The 14664-nt window shown below is 49.9% G+C and overlaps 1 protein-coding gene across 4 annotated transcripts in view; it reads left to right on the forward strand.

Moving 5' to 3' along the window:
• The first annotated feature begins 1040 nt into the window (after nt 1-1040).
• The window catches only part of XPNPEP1 (X-prolyl aminopeptidase 1), a 32390-nt gene continuing 18766 nt past the window's right edge, over nt 1041-14664 (forward strand). For 3 of the 4 annotated variants that reach the window (XR_012831434.1, XM_075717510.1, XM_075717513.1), the window contains exons 1-7: nt 1041-1054; nt 2475-2570; nt 5236-5366; nt 11060-11123; nt 12859-12963; nt 13270-13362; nt 14305-14448. Coding sequence is in view for 3 of the 4 variants with exons in the window: in XM_075717510.1 (XP_075573625.1) it covers nt 5250-5366; nt 11060-11123; nt 12859-12963; nt 13270-13362; nt 14305-14448 (523 nt within the window). In the remaining variant the exon portion in view is untranslated. The remainder of the gene's footprint in view (nt 1055-2474; nt 2571-5235; nt 5367-11059; nt 11124-12858; nt 12964-13269; nt 13363-14304; nt 14449-14664) is intronic. The other variant, XM_075717511.1, reaches the window with a different exon arrangement.

The following is a 14664-nucleotide window of genomic DNA, read 5'->3' on the forward strand; positions in this document are numbered from 1 at the left end:
CAGCCTGGATGCAGTTACCAAGCAGATTTTTGGCTTTTGTTGCCGCCTTTCTTGCTGGTGATCTTCTCATTTCTGCATTTCTGTAACAGCCTCCTGGGTTTGTCAACAGGGTTGACTTATAGCCCACCTGTAAAAAACTGCCAGGGGCAGAGGAGAGCGGCGGAAGGTATTTTCATTAGGGAGCAGGCATGGCAAACGGCCAGGTTTTACAACAGTTGCACTCGCTGTTGTTATAAACACGACCCTCCTCCCTTCCGAGCAGAAAACCGGCGGTAATTTATCTTGCAAAGCAGACGATACCTTTTCTGCTGAGGCCTTAAGCAAAGTAATGGGATGCCGGCATTTTCCTGGAGCCGTGCTCAGCACCAGAAAGCACGCCGCGGGCACCCAAAGCCCCCCAGTTCAGCGGGGGGGGGGCCGTGAGCCCCCCGCGGCCCCGCCCCAGGCCGCCCCGCACAGCCCCGCGTCCCCCTCCAGACAGCGGGTGCCGAAGTTTAGGGGCGAAGCGGGTCACGGAGCCGCGGGCAGGCCCCGGTTTTGGGGACGCGGCCCTGAGGCGGTGCCAGACGAATTCGCTCCGCTCCGGTTTTTTTTCCCCCTGGGGGAGGCACCGGCAGCCGCCAAACGCCGACGCTCCCCCCCGGCTGCAGCACGCTCGGCCTGCCCCGGGCTTCACACCGGCTCTCTGGCCGGCCTCCCCCGGAAGGCGGACCCCCCGCCCGCAGAGCCCGGGCCGGGCTCCCCCAGCACCGGGCCGGGGCCGCCGGGGCGGGAGGAGGGCGCACGCCGGGGGCGGGGCGGGGCGGGGCGGGGCGGGCGCCCGCAGGGCTCAGGCCGGCGGCCACGCCGGGCAGCGCGGCTGTCGCGGGGCCCGGTGCCGGCGCGGCGGGCGGTGGCGCTCCCGGCCCCGCTCCCGCTCCTCATCCCGCTCCGCGCGCCCCCCGCCTCGCGCCGCCAGCTCCCCCATGACGTGCGTCGCGACGTCAGCAGCGGCGGCGGCGGCCCACGTGGGCGCTGACGTCGCGGCGGCGGACGGCGGGCGGGACGGCGGCAGGTGAGGAGCGGCGGGGCGGGGGCCGGGGCGGGGGCAGGCCCGGGTGGGTGCTTCGGGGTTAATGGCAGGGAGCGGGGCGCGGCCGGGGAGCCAGGCCCGGGAGCCGGGCCGGGGAGCCGGGCCGGGGATCCAGGCCCGGGGATCCAGGCCGGGGAGCCAGGCCGGGGAGCCAGGCCCGGGGAGCCAGGCCCGGGAGCCAGGCCGGGGAGCCAGGCCCGGGGAGCCAGGCCGGGGAGCCAGGCCCGGGGAGCCAGGCCCGGGGAGCCAGGCCCGGGGATCCAGGCCGGGGAGCCAGGCCGGGGAGCCAGGCCGGGGATCCAGGCCCGGGGAGCCAGGCCGGGGAGCCAGGCCGGGGAGCCGGACCCTGTCAGCCTGTCCAGGCCCTGCCAGCCAGGCCCAGCCGCGCTGTCCAGGCCCAAGGGGCCCTGCCAGCCCTCTGCGGGGCTGGGGGAGGCTCTTGGCTCAGGGAGGAGGGCTGGGCTGGGGGTCTCGGTGAGTTTGGGGTGCGGGTGGGTACTGGCGGGCAAGCGGTGGGGTTTGTGCCTCAGTGCATGGCTGCGAGTGCTTGGGCAGCTCTGCACGCAGCCGGCCCAGGCCAGGGAGGCCTGCTTTTGAGGTGGTGTCACTGGTTCCTGATATTGCAAGCTTGCATGCTAATTTTGAACAAGTTTATTCATAAAAAAGAAAACGAAGAGGCAATTATCAGAAGGATGAGCGTATCTAAAGCACATGGCACATAAACACTCGGGGTGGTCTAACACGGCAGCCACAGGCAGGCCCTGGCCTCCCCTCCCTTCCCCGCCGTGGCACTGGGGCACACCCTGACACAGCGGGCCCGGTGTCCCCAGCCCTCACCATCGCTGGCACCTGGCGTTGCAGCAGCCCATGGCTCTGTGTGCCTGTGGGAGGCAGGAGCAGGTGTCTGGCTCCTCCGGCAGCATTTTCGTGGTCGCTCTTCGCCCCATGTGTCTGATGGAGGTGCTGTCCAGGCAGGCTCTGGCCTGGGCTCTTGGAGAGCTGACTCCTGTGGTCTGAGTGAGGTGTAGATAACGTATGTCTAGACAGTAACAGATATTGGGATCCAGCTCTGGCTACCATCATGCTGCAGTGATATTTTGCGTGTAACTTCTGCTCTGCCTTAGTTTCCCCATCTGTAAAATGGGGAGTGGCCTCTGGCAGAATGATTGTGAAAACAAATTGGCATAAAAGAGCACATGCCTGCAAAATTTAATCATATCTTGACAAGGAAATGCCTGGCCCTTGACATTCCCTGATCCCCCCTGGTTCACCCTCAGTGCATCTCTAATCTTGCCAATGGAACGTAGTATTAATGCATTTTCAGCTCTTTGCTGGGGGATAAGAATGTTTTATGGGGGGCAAAGTTTGTTAGCCATTTCAGTTTTGCCCTTTGCTTCTTCAGGCACAGTGGAGCTTATGAAGGCCAAGCAAAGAGCTGAATGGTATTTTGTGTGAGCAGAGGCAAGAGGCGTCCAGACGTGGGGAACTACAGAGGCAGGTAACACCGCAGTCTGATGTTTTTGAAGAAGTTAGGACAGGGAATGGGACTGTTTCTTGCACTGCTAAATCCACTACCTTCATTTCAGCCGTGTTTGGTTTTAATCACTGGAGTGATTAAATAATGATAGAGAACCTGTTTTAACTTTGTAGAGGCTTATAATTATGGTCAAGAAAGGAAAGGTCACCTGTTAAAAATTATAGGGGGACCAGAGTAAATGACTACCAAAGAGCTGGGAGAAAATAGATCCTCTTTCTCTGGAAATCGAAGACAATTTTATTGGAAAGTTTGTGGAGGATTTTTTTAAAGTGATTTCTTATACCATAGGGGTTATCTAAAATAGATGTCCTCCTTAATATGGGTTTTGTTGCTACTTTAGCTTAGTTATGTTTTTAATATTGCAAGCAAATCTTTCAACAGTGAGAGTACTTTTTAAATAATTTTTTTTTTTTTGCCCTTGAGAGAGTCTCTTGCTTGCTAAGAAAACTGTGGCTTGTCAGCAAGGAGCTTTATTAAAAAGCAAAGCCTTGTCATTCCTTGCCTATCTAAATGAGACTTTCAGGCTCCTGGAGACAAAGCATAGGTCAGGAAAGGAAGCTGTGTCATTATGAGTTTGTAGAAAGAGATTCTTTTCTGCTGGCTAGTCGCTATGTTGTTGCTTGCTCTCGTTCCTGTTTTTCCCCTGTCTGAACATAAGTCAGCAGCAATGTTATAGAATGTTACATCAGCTCGTTACAGAGGACAGACAGAAACAATCACAGTATAATAAAGTTCAGTGTAGCTTGCAAACATTGTATAAAACTATGAAATTTGTCCTGGAAGTAAATCTGAGGTGTACTCTAATCCCAGTGAAGGCGCTGGAGTCAAGACACCAATTTGAGGATTTACTGTGTGGTGCCTTTTGAGCTTGATTTGCTTCTTGTGGTCTGGGTTTTAAAACACAGTGTACTCATGGGCAGACAGTCAGTCACACACAAGTCTGGTGTGCTCTAAACTTCCTGTGATGAGATGGGTGACTGGTGGTCTTGGGTTGAGATTTTTGCACCCAAATGCATCAGATCTTGGTTCAGTCCCTGACTTAGTCACAGCACTGCTGTGTGACCTTGATCAAATCATGTCTTCCTATGGCTTGTGAAATGGAGGTAGCTTTTCTGCCTTCCCATTTAAATGGCAAACATCACAGGGCAGGGACTGTGCCTTATTGTGTTTTGGCATACAACCGTAATGTTGCTTGGAGCTCCTGGTAGTTACTGAGGTGTAAAGAGAATAAGTGCCTGGATAAGCTAAAGATGTTTGAGACTTCCATGCTACTTGCTATGATCTGTTTGTGGACATGGCTGTGAAATAAGCTGTGAAATGAACTGGTCGGAATAAAATACTGCATAGCATGGCATTCAAGCAGCACAGAGCCTACCCACCTTGCCCTGGAAAGTGACAGCATTAAAGTTGTAAGGTGGCAGCACATTCTTAAAAATGTGAAAGGAATGGGTAGAGAACTGGGAAGGGGATTATCTCACTTTGGGTACCCTTTGGAGATGTGAATGAAGAAAAGATGGAGACAACCTCTGAAGAGGTTCAGGTTACTTGATTTCATAGGCTTTCAGGCCAGGCCTCCCCCACAGCTTGAACAACCTCTGCAGTCAGCTGGTGCCTTCCACTGCAGCCTTCACTCGTGCCAGCACAGCAGCATGGCCTGACGCGTCTCTGTGCGTGGTGCTCCCAGCAGGCCCACATGCATTGCAGAACCACAGCAAGGGAGGGTGATTAGCCCGTGCCCTTCTTTTCCCCTCTGATTGCTGTCTTCCATGCAGCCTGTGCCCTACCCCTGCTTGCCTGAGACCAGCTGAGACCTGCAGAACATTTGCCAAAGGTCTTTAGAGAAGGTTCCTTTAAGCTTCCCTAGCTGTCCCCTGGCAGTCACTTGTGTGAGCTCAACAGGCTGTTCCTCCTGTTATAGTTGTGTTCTTGCTAGGTGAACTAACATGCGACCCAGAGGTAAATATGGCCGGTGAATGCATCCCTGTGTACGTCCTTGGGAACAGATTTCTTTTGTCTGAGTTAATCCGGTCACCAGTCCACTATGAAACCCTGGGCTACAGTGAAACTTCTAAAAATTGCATTCTTAAGAGGTCCATTTCTGAGTTCCTGACATGCACGGCTTGCTCTCCCAGCAGCTGGTGCTCCTGTGGCATATAAGCCACGGTATCTCTGCCCCCAGAGTGAAAAGACTGAAAGTTTCTCTCTGTGCACATGACAGGTGGGGCTATTTCTGGTCTGCGAGTACTTGGGACCATCAAGAGCAGATGCCAAGACCTTTCCTGGCTGTCATAGGGTGTGTCTGAGGTGCTCTGGTTCCTGGTGCTGTTCGCATGCAAGAAGGGTTGGCGTGTTAAGCTCATGTGTACCACCACTGGGCATGCCAGCCCTACACAAGGTGGGAAGGGTCCTTTACAGGACAGACCAGCTTTGACTGTCCGGCCTCAACCTGATCCCTCATTCTCAAGGAACATGAGTGAAGTGACAAGACAGGAGAAGTTCTGGGCTGACAGGGGTGACATTGGCAGTTGTCCTCAAGGGGAGTTTCCAGTGGTGGCGGCCTCCAGCCTGTGCATGCGAGTTGCCCAGGATGGCTGGAGAAGCTCTGACGTTTTGTGCTTTGTTTTAGTTGCAGGTAGGAAGATGAGTCCAAAAATTACAACAGAGCTGCTGAAGCAACTGCGGCAGGTGATGAAGAGTCCCAAGTATGTCCAGGAGCCTGTCCAAGCCTACATAGTGCCCTCTGGAGATGCCCACCAGGTATGGATGGATCGATTATGGGAATGATTGCACTTCCCTGCAAAAAGTAAAAGCCAGGGATAACTAAAATCATTCTTTGTTCACTCGCTTTAATGGTTCTAGCATAAAAGCCTGGATAACCTGAGAAAAATCATGTTGGAAAAAGTTTCTGGAGTCTATTCAGGAGACTGAGGTTTTTATGTTCTTGTAACAGATCAGCATGGATGTTCCACCAGCAACTTCTCGTCAGATTGTCTCCAGGGAGCTCATGCTGCAAAAAAGGGAGCTTGCCAGAGCACTTGCTGTCCCCATCCTGGCTGTTGGGAAGAATGGATTTACTGGGGGAGGAAAAGGCATTATCTGGGCTTTAGTTTCCCCATTAGCACCTCCTGATCAACACATACTCTTAAGCAAGGTGGTGAAGGATTAGGTGCAGAGCTTTCCCTTTGCTAGATCCAGTTCTTGCTGGAATTTACTGCCTTATGCTAAAGCCCTTCAGATCCCACACAGAGGGGCCTTTGGAGAGGTAGGGAAGGAACAGGCCACAGCGACACTTCCTGTTCAGTGCTGCTCTGCATCAGCTTGTTCTGTGCACTAAAGACAGGAGGGAAGTCTGGGTCCAGGGTGGTAACCCGTGGCAGTAGCTGTGCTGTGTATTCCTTCCACCGTTAAGATGTCTGTGACATTAATGTTAAATTGCTGAACTGCCTTTTACCTCCCCTGCCTGCTCATATGCTAGTTTCACTCTTCTGTTCGCTCTGTTAGGAGACCCAAGAACTGCCAAGGGTTTTTCCGTCCTCAGCCGTTTTCAGGAAATAAAAGACCTGAAGCTTTCCTGGCTCACACCCAGAGCTCCCTTTTACCCTAGGGTGCATGAGAGCAAAATGCAACTGAATTGGAACCTTTGCCCTTGACTTGGCACTGGGGTGAGCTGGGTCCAGACTTGCCTGTGCCCTGGGACCGTATGTGCAGCATCGTGTTTCCTCTTAGGGAGATCCAAACTTGGGCAGGTAGAGGGAAGGCGTTTTCTGCAGCTGCTATTGTCTGCTGCATTCCTGCCTCAAGCTGCCTCTCTCCATATATAACTCTGGTTTCATTTCACTAGACGTTAAATGCTGTCATGTGAGTTGAAGAATGTGACCCTCAGGACTTATGGGTTTTTCTGTTGCTTTCTTTTCCTTGACAGAGTGCAGTTAGGCAGAGAACCCCTTGTTGCTATTTCCTGCCGGGCGAGTTGGTCAGGTTTCTCTGCAGAGCAAATCTATCTGAATGGAAACTAAAAGCTGCTGATTCTGGCGCCTCCTGACTAGCTAGTGCAGGATTTTGTCTGTGAGGTTTGGGAATTGGTGCAATTTTAGGCATTGGTAGAAACCTGTTGATCCCAGAACAGGCTTACTTGATTCCGGGTAAATTGTGATGAGCTGACATTTGCAGCTTCCCCACGTTCCAAGCAAGGGTTTGTTTCCTGTGTGCAAATAAGAACTTTACAGCCCTGCAGTCAGATGTTGTTCTTAGGCAGCTCTCTCCATGACTCAGAAGACTGCGGTTTAATGATACCCCAGCTTTTGGTGGCTTGAGCTATTTCCTCCCTACAGCCCAAGCTACTTATTGCTGTCCTTGCCTCTCTCAGCTGTTCTGAGGCTGTCCTGGGATCCACATCAGAGAACTTGTCAACAAAGAGGGCTTTCCCTCCTGTGGTGTTGACACAGGGTTTAGATTGGGGGAAACTTTATTCCCTTCTAGGTTGCAAAGGAACCCCTGGACTGGACTGGTGCTGATACACCCCGATGCTGCAACTTGATGACTGATTTATCTTTGTAACACTGGGAATGTTTGAACTCTGAGTTCTGTGATGCTTTTAATATTGGTTTTCCTGCCAAGGCTAGAAGGCTTAGGTTATAAGACTGCCAGGAGGCTTGCCACCAGGAGGCTTGCCACCAGTTGTATCCTTTGCTTTCCATGCTTAGTTGTGTAAGGAGCTGAAAGACTTGCAGAGCTTCTCAAACACAGCTGGCTCTGACTCTGGCTTAACCAAGGCTGCTAATACCTTGGATTTGTGGCTCCTGCAGCCAGCCCTGAATGTTGGCTGCTTTGATTTTTGAAACTTTTGATGCTGGTGATACAAAGTCAAAAGAAATGGACTGTTTCCTTGGGGACCTTGGTGGTCCAAAGGCTGGTGAGAAAGGAAGGCAGTGCCAGCCAAAAGTGTGCTGAAGTCCATACAAAGAGCCTTGCTTCCTTTCATGAGTGCTGGGTGGATCTTCTGGCTGGAGGTGTCAAAGGATCATGAAAGGGTGAAATGTCATGCTTTTGGGAATAAGGCACCTAAGACCTTTGTGGTTCAGTTATAAAATGCCTGTCTGAGCTTTTGGGGTGTTGCAGTGGTAAATGCAGGATCCATTGTTACGTTGAGTCACCCAGTTTACATTGACTCTGGAGTTTGCCCATATGGGAATATTCAGAGATTGGAGGAGCTGTCTTCTTAATGGGAGGGAATGATGTTTGGATTAGAGCTTGGGTTTGGAGCCAGTCACAGCTTAACTGGGGCTGGCTTTCACCCCCAGGCCTTGACTCAGTGAAAACAAATTTGGTGAGATCTGGCTGGTCTTCCACATCAAGGAAGCACCTGCCCAGCTCAGGGCCCCATGTTTGGGTTGGCAGAGACACTGTCTTCTGCTCAGGGCTGGCTCCTCTGACACACACTTGTTCTGAGCGGAGGAATCGGCAGAGTTGCAAAGCAAGAGATGGCTTGTGCACAGGTTGCACTGACCTGTTCCAGATCTTACCAATGCAGTTAGGTTTTTGGCAGTGAATACCGACCTCCCTCCGAGTATGCAGCAGTGTTTGTTCTTTAATGGCATCAGTGTTGTAGCTCCAAGGGCAGCGAGCTGCACTTTTCATTGCTGATCTTCATTGACGTTAGGATAGAATAAGCTTTAACATGTTAATGGCCCAACTGTGCAGGCTCTGGTGATAAGCACCACTGATTTTTTGGGGTTATTCCTGGCTTAGCTGAGGGTTTCTGTGATGCAGCCCCCAGTTTTGTCTGCGTGTCAAGGACTGACAGGTGTGGTGGAAAGCAGACATGATAGCCCTGAGGAGGGCCAGGTTGAAGGCCATTGGAGCTGAAAGACAAGCCCCAGGGAAATACCTTGTTCTGACTGTGCTGTGGCCTGTATTTTGTGTGGCGTACGCAGGTGTTCCCCTTGTAATTTTAGCTTGTGCAAAACATGGGCTCATCTTTGCGCAGTGGGGGTTGCTGCATGGAACAGAACAGGTGGGTGTGCAAGCATTCAGACTGACAGATGAATGAACCACCTTCCCCTCCAGATCCCTCATACTCCCTTTTAAAGCCCATCTGCCTCATTGTAAACTCTTAAAACATTCCCTGGATTTGTCTGTGAATAGGACAGTATGAGGTATTTCCCATGCAGTCAGGGGCTTTGTTAGTTTAGGTCAGCTTTTACCAGATCTAAAACTGATAGACTTCTTTTTTCCCTTTTAGATTTTTTTTTTTAAATTGCTTTAACCCATTTCACCATTCTGTGCTGTTAATGCAGCTAACTTAGTGTTAACCCTTCCTGTGAATGTGAGATTGCTTGTCTGCACAAGCAAACTAGCCTGTAGTCTCTGCTGCATTAGTCAAGGGAAAGGGAAGAGAAATCGCTGCTCTGATTTGACATGTGCTTAGCGATACGATCCACAATGGGAAATTTCCAGCATCCCCTTTAGGCATCCGACCCTGGGAGATGGTGTCCCAGCTTTGAGCTGAGAAGTGTAGGAGAGGGGGAGTCATAGCAGTCAACAAGCTGAATAGTTGTTAGGAAATGTTGAAACGGGGAATCCTTCTCAGGTCCATCATCACTCTGCCTCCATGTTCTGTCCTGCTGCTATGAGACGGGCAGCTGGGGAAACGGCTGCTTGATTCTGTTCCCTGGACAACTTTGTTCTCTCTATCTGCCGATGCCTCTGTCGTTATTTTAAAGGGGGTTAGTGGGGATGGTGGTGCTGTGGTGGGCTGAGGTGGATCCACCCCGTCAGCTAGGGGTGTGCAGAGGGCTGTTGTCCCTTCCCGAGGTGGGTATCCTGACCCCTGTCCTCCCCACAGCTGCTGAGCGTATGTCACAGGTCTGTGGGGATGGACAGGAAGATGCACAGGGAACTGGGCTGACTCAGAGATGAGGGCACCCATGGTCTCAATACCTGCCCCATTATCTGCCAACTTCCATTAGTGGCTGGATAAAATAGAGGATTTCTTGGGAGCATATCCCAGGAATCTTCCCGGGCAATTGGGAGCAAAAGCTACTCAGCCAGATCCTCTTTTGGGCCATGGGTTTTGCTGTCCCAAGGCTCAGTTTCAAAATGTTAGTGGTGAATGGTTGGTAGCTGCTGTCTAGGGCATCTCCCAGGAGGGGAGAGACGTAGCTGTTCTGGAGGGGTTTTGACTGCAGGGTGATTAAGAGCGGAAATAAAGAGTTGGTCCCAGGTGCTGTGATTTGTGCTTCTCACTCACTCCTGTTTGAACCCTTCCTTCTTTAGAACAGTGAAGAGTAACGGATTTGAAGGGAGTATTTTCTAACAATCGGGTGATTTAAAAATAGCCCTGGCCAGAGACAGGGAAATGCAGTATCTATCACAGTAGCAACTAAAACCACCTGAGAATCAGGCTGTGATTTCTCAGCTCAGTCCCTAAAATGTTTCTTTTGCACAGCTGGGTGCAGAGAAACTTTATGGGCAGAGAAACAGACTTTGGTTTCAGACTATTTGTAAGGTACAAATCCAGGGGTTTTGCAGCTCAAACATTGGCGCTGTCAGCCTGGATTAAGCTGATTTGCTGAGTTGCGCTAGTTATTTAACAGGCCTACTTAGCAGTTCTGACCTCCGAACTTCCGAGAATGGGATCCCATGAAAAAGGTGCGTGGGCCATTCCAAGGTACAGTTGTTCTTTTAATTTTGGCAGCTCCTGTGGATGTTGGGTATCTGTGCATTCTCAGGCTCTTCTGTAATGCTGCCAACAGATGTGTCCACAAACAGAGGTTGTGATGGGTTTGGGATGAGGATGGACCAGTAGTCTTTGATTCCTTCTCACCCGCCAAACTATGGTCTGGTGGTGTCTGGTGTAGTCAGGTTTTGAGTAGGCAAGAAATGAGAGGATCAGCATTTAATTATGAAAGGTCCTAAGGGTTAAAGTTTTTATGGTTTTACTACCTTGATGATTTTCTTTCAATGTCATTGTTGTGGAAAAGAAAGTCTTAAAGGAATTCTTATAAATGCCAGTGAGGGGACTTCACTGGAGATAGTGAATTTTACAGATTTTATGCGCTGATTACTCTGGTCTGCAAGATCAAGGGGCGCTTCTGGTTTCTCTTCCTTTCACATTGCAGCTTCAAAGGCAGCATTTGTTTGTTGCCCAAAGGGGAGGCTGAGTGTGAAATAAACATCTGCAAACTCTGAAGCACTTCAGTGTTTACAGACGTTTGTGGGAGAAAAGTGCTGCAGCTTAAAAAAAAAAAAAACCAACAGTTGGACATAAATACAATATAATCACAGATGATTAAATGTTCCAGTGGAGTAGAGCCCAGGATTTTTTAACTCATTTCATTCTCTCTGTGGCATCCTTTAGGAGAAAAAGCTTATCAAAGTATTTGTTATTAGCTGATTTTTTTTTTTTTTCCCTGCTGCTATAAATAGTTGCTGCCTCTTTTGTTTTCTAGAGCGAGTACATTGCACCCTGTGATTGCAGACGGGCGTTCATCTCTGGATTTGATGGCTCTGCAGGTACCTTTCCAGAACTTGGGTTCTTGCTAATGTACATGATTCCCCTGTAAAGAAATAGTCTCGTTCATGGCATAGAGGCAGGATGGGAAAGGAGACCTATCCAGCTTGTTTGGACTGTTTTCTTCCCATTTCAGCATTTGCAGAATTACACCTTGGCTACCCGCTGGAATTATGTAATATCAGTGCAATAACAAGTTTTCAGAAAATGTTTGACCCCTGAGTGAACCTCTAATAAAGCAAAATCCTGTTAACTCTTTAATGTGGTGCTTGTAACCTATGGTCATTTCTTTTGATGTGCTGCCAGTATGAACAGATTTTTACATTGCCCGTTTGGGCTGGGTGAATAGTAGATGGACTTTAGCTGGCTTTTCTGTTTAAACGGAGCCAGGGCCAGAAACACTGCATTTGGAAGCTGAATGCTGTGGAAAAGTTTGCTTATCTTGCAGAGACAGGATGTTTTCTTGGCCGTAGGATAGGCCTGTGTTTCAGGAGACCTAGTTTTTACCCTAGCTGTACCCTAAGCTCTGCAACTTTCTGTGCTGTGTGTTTGTTGGAAAGTCACTTTAGTCTATTGAGGTCTTTTCCCCCTGCTAATTGTAAATTGGTTTAATAAATACTGCTACCTATATGTTTGGAGGGTCCATTCATCAGTTCCTATGAACTACTCTGGGACCTCATGTGGAAGGTGATAAATCCAGGGCTGCGGGCTGCTGTTAATGGATAACATGAATCGTGTATTAATTTCACGCCTTCTGCATGGCCTCTTCATAACCTTCCTCTCTATTTTGCACGCTTGTTATGTACCTGGAAGGTCTGTGTTCCCAGCCTAGTACTCATCAAATCACTGAGGTCTCACACAGGGGCTCATCTGTGTTTCTTGCTTCATCTTTTCAGGCTGAAGCAGCTTAAAATGGGGTTTGTGTTGGGGGAGTTTGCTGGAAGACAATGAATTCATATTTGGAAGCTCTGCTCTGCTAATCTGGGCTTCGGTTTCTGGTGACAGAGAGTATGGTCAGGATGCAGATACTCAGAAGACTTGGATTCAGTTTCTGTTTGTGCCGTGTTTGTTTTTTTTTTTTTTTGAATGGCCAAGGGCAGGACAGCTAGAGTGCTTTGCTGAGACGTCACTGCCCCTCAGCTGTCTGCTTGCATCCCTCCATCTGGAGTCAGTGGAACGGGACTGTTGCTGAAACCAGCAGAAGTTTATGTTTGTATTTCCTGTTCAGCCATCTCTGCTAGAGCTGTAACATTTGGGAAAGGGGTGCAGCTGACAGCTGGGGTGGTACCCACGTCTGCTAGCCTAGTAACGGCTGTTTCTTGTGGATGGCCAGAGTCCAGGCTACTTCCCTGTAAGAAGATGGGATGGAGTCTGGGGATGTACAGTATGAGTCACTGTGACAACAGCCAAGTGGAGACCACAGTCTCTGTTACAGAAGGTTTGGAAAGCCCCATTTGCCCAGTTCCACTGACTGGCTGAGATACGCTTAAGTTGAATTCATCTGAGGCAATTCATGAAGCTGCATCCTTGTGCATACTGGCTCTGATGGGATTTGGAAGGTTGTAGTGCAGGGGAAACAGTGACTATCTCCACTGAAACTGGATTAACTTTTGAACAGTGAACAGACCTGCCTTTTGGGGAATTGGGGTGCATTTCAAACACTCCCCCTGCTGTCTGTGTCTCTGCATGGTGGCTGCCCACCTCTAAACCACCACATTTTTCTGCCTTCCTGCCTAGGTACTGCCATAATAACTGAACAGCATGCAGCCATGTGGACAGATGGACGCTACTTCCTGCAAGCTGCACATCAAATGGATAACAACTGGACACTCATGAAAATGGGTATGCAGGAGGCTGGGATACTGCTCCACTGATAAACAGAGAACAGTCACAGGCTATTTGGTCACTTCACACATGTTACAGCTTGGGCTGTAGGGATACCCCGTCATGCAGGGGCTTAGGGACATCTTGGATACACTGCTGCTCCTGCTTTAGTGTCCTGTGACACTTCTTGCCCATGGGTCTACACATTCAGTGGTAGATGTATCTGATGCATTACCTTGGACTTTTTGGGTAGTGTGGGAGTGCTTCAGTATGACTGCTTCTTTGAACCTCTTTTTTTCTTTTTTTTTTTTTTAATCCATGGAGGTCTGAAAGATACACCGACTCAGGAGGATTGGCTAGTGAGTGTCCTCCCAGAAGGCTCGAAGGTGGGAGTGGACCCTTTCATTATTCCAGCTGGTTGGTTTTACTTTATTTTATAATTCTGGGTTGGGCAACTAGATTTTGCTTCCTTGCTTCTCTGGCTAAGCTGTTGTGTAATGGTATGTAGGTAACCATATTCCAGCCCAGATGGGGTGGTGGGTTAAACTGTTATGCAAAACAGCTTGGATTTTGGTTTTAGGCAAGTATCACAAGAGCTCCACAGCAGTGCATTGACTCCAAAACACAAGGGATGAGAACTACTCTCTGGGCTTGCGGTGACCTTACCTGAAAAGCAGAGTCCTGATCCACCTCCTTTTGTCTGTGCTGTGGCTTGTCACGGGCACTTCAGTACAAAGCTGCTGAATGCCTTGGCCAGCATGTGAGCCAGAACACCCAGGCAAAACTGAGGCTGCTACTCCTTCTTGGTGGTCTTAGTGTCTCTGCAGCTTTCCCTGTAGGAAGCACATTCCTGGAGAGGTACCATTTATATCAGGTGAACAAGTATCCATCTACTCATGCTTCAGAGCATGGGGCCCAATTCAGAGGTCACCAGAGGCGAGGGGAGACATTTGCTTGATTCAGATGGGCTAAGGATCAGTTTCGTGGCTGTGTGGAAGCCCATCTCATATCTCATCTAGCTTAGATCTAGCATGGCTCTGCACTGGGGTAGAGGACACCCTTACGGCAGCCTCTGGGCTGCCACCTTCTGTCTCCTGGCTGGAGCAGTTCTTCTTCAGCTCAAGCATGAGACTCCAGGGCTGCAAATGTTCTGTACCTGCTGCTGGCTGTAGTGGCTGCATTTGTGGAACTGTAATTGCAATAGCTTTTGCTTTGTTTTTTAAGGGAATGGGAAGAAGGAGAGGCTGGAAAGAAAGGAGGAGACTCAGATTCTTGAGTTTGCCCCCTGTGAATGGGGCTGCTGTTGAACCAGTGTGTGTTCTTTAAAACCATCACTCTTGACTCTTTTCCCTTTGGCAGACCAGTGGAAGAGGATGTCCAAAGCCTTGAGAAGTGCTGGCCATGACCTTGTGCCTGTCAAAGAAAACCTGATCGATAAAATCTGGACAGACTGTCCTCAGCGCCCCTGCAAGCCTCTCATCACGCTTGACCTGAGTTACACAGGTGAGAACCTTAACTCCCAATAGACAGGGACTGTTTCTACTGCCTTATCCCCCTTTGCTTTCCTCTTACAAACTACTGAGAAAAACACTACTGCAGTGCAGTATGATCCACTATGAATAGGTCAAGAAGGTGATCAGACCTCAGCTAATGACCCCTTTGTCCTCAACACTTCAAATAACCATTTGCTAGAGGCTAGATAACTTCAAAACAAATCCA

This window comes from Pelecanus crispus, chromosome 10, assembly GCF_030463565.1.
Source record: "Pelecanus crispus isolate bPelCri1 chromosome 10, bPelCri1.pri, whole genome shotgun sequence".
Classification (NCBI taxonomy): domain Eukaryota; kingdom Metazoa; phylum Chordata; class Aves; order Pelecaniformes; family Pelecanidae; genus Pelecanus; species Pelecanus crispus.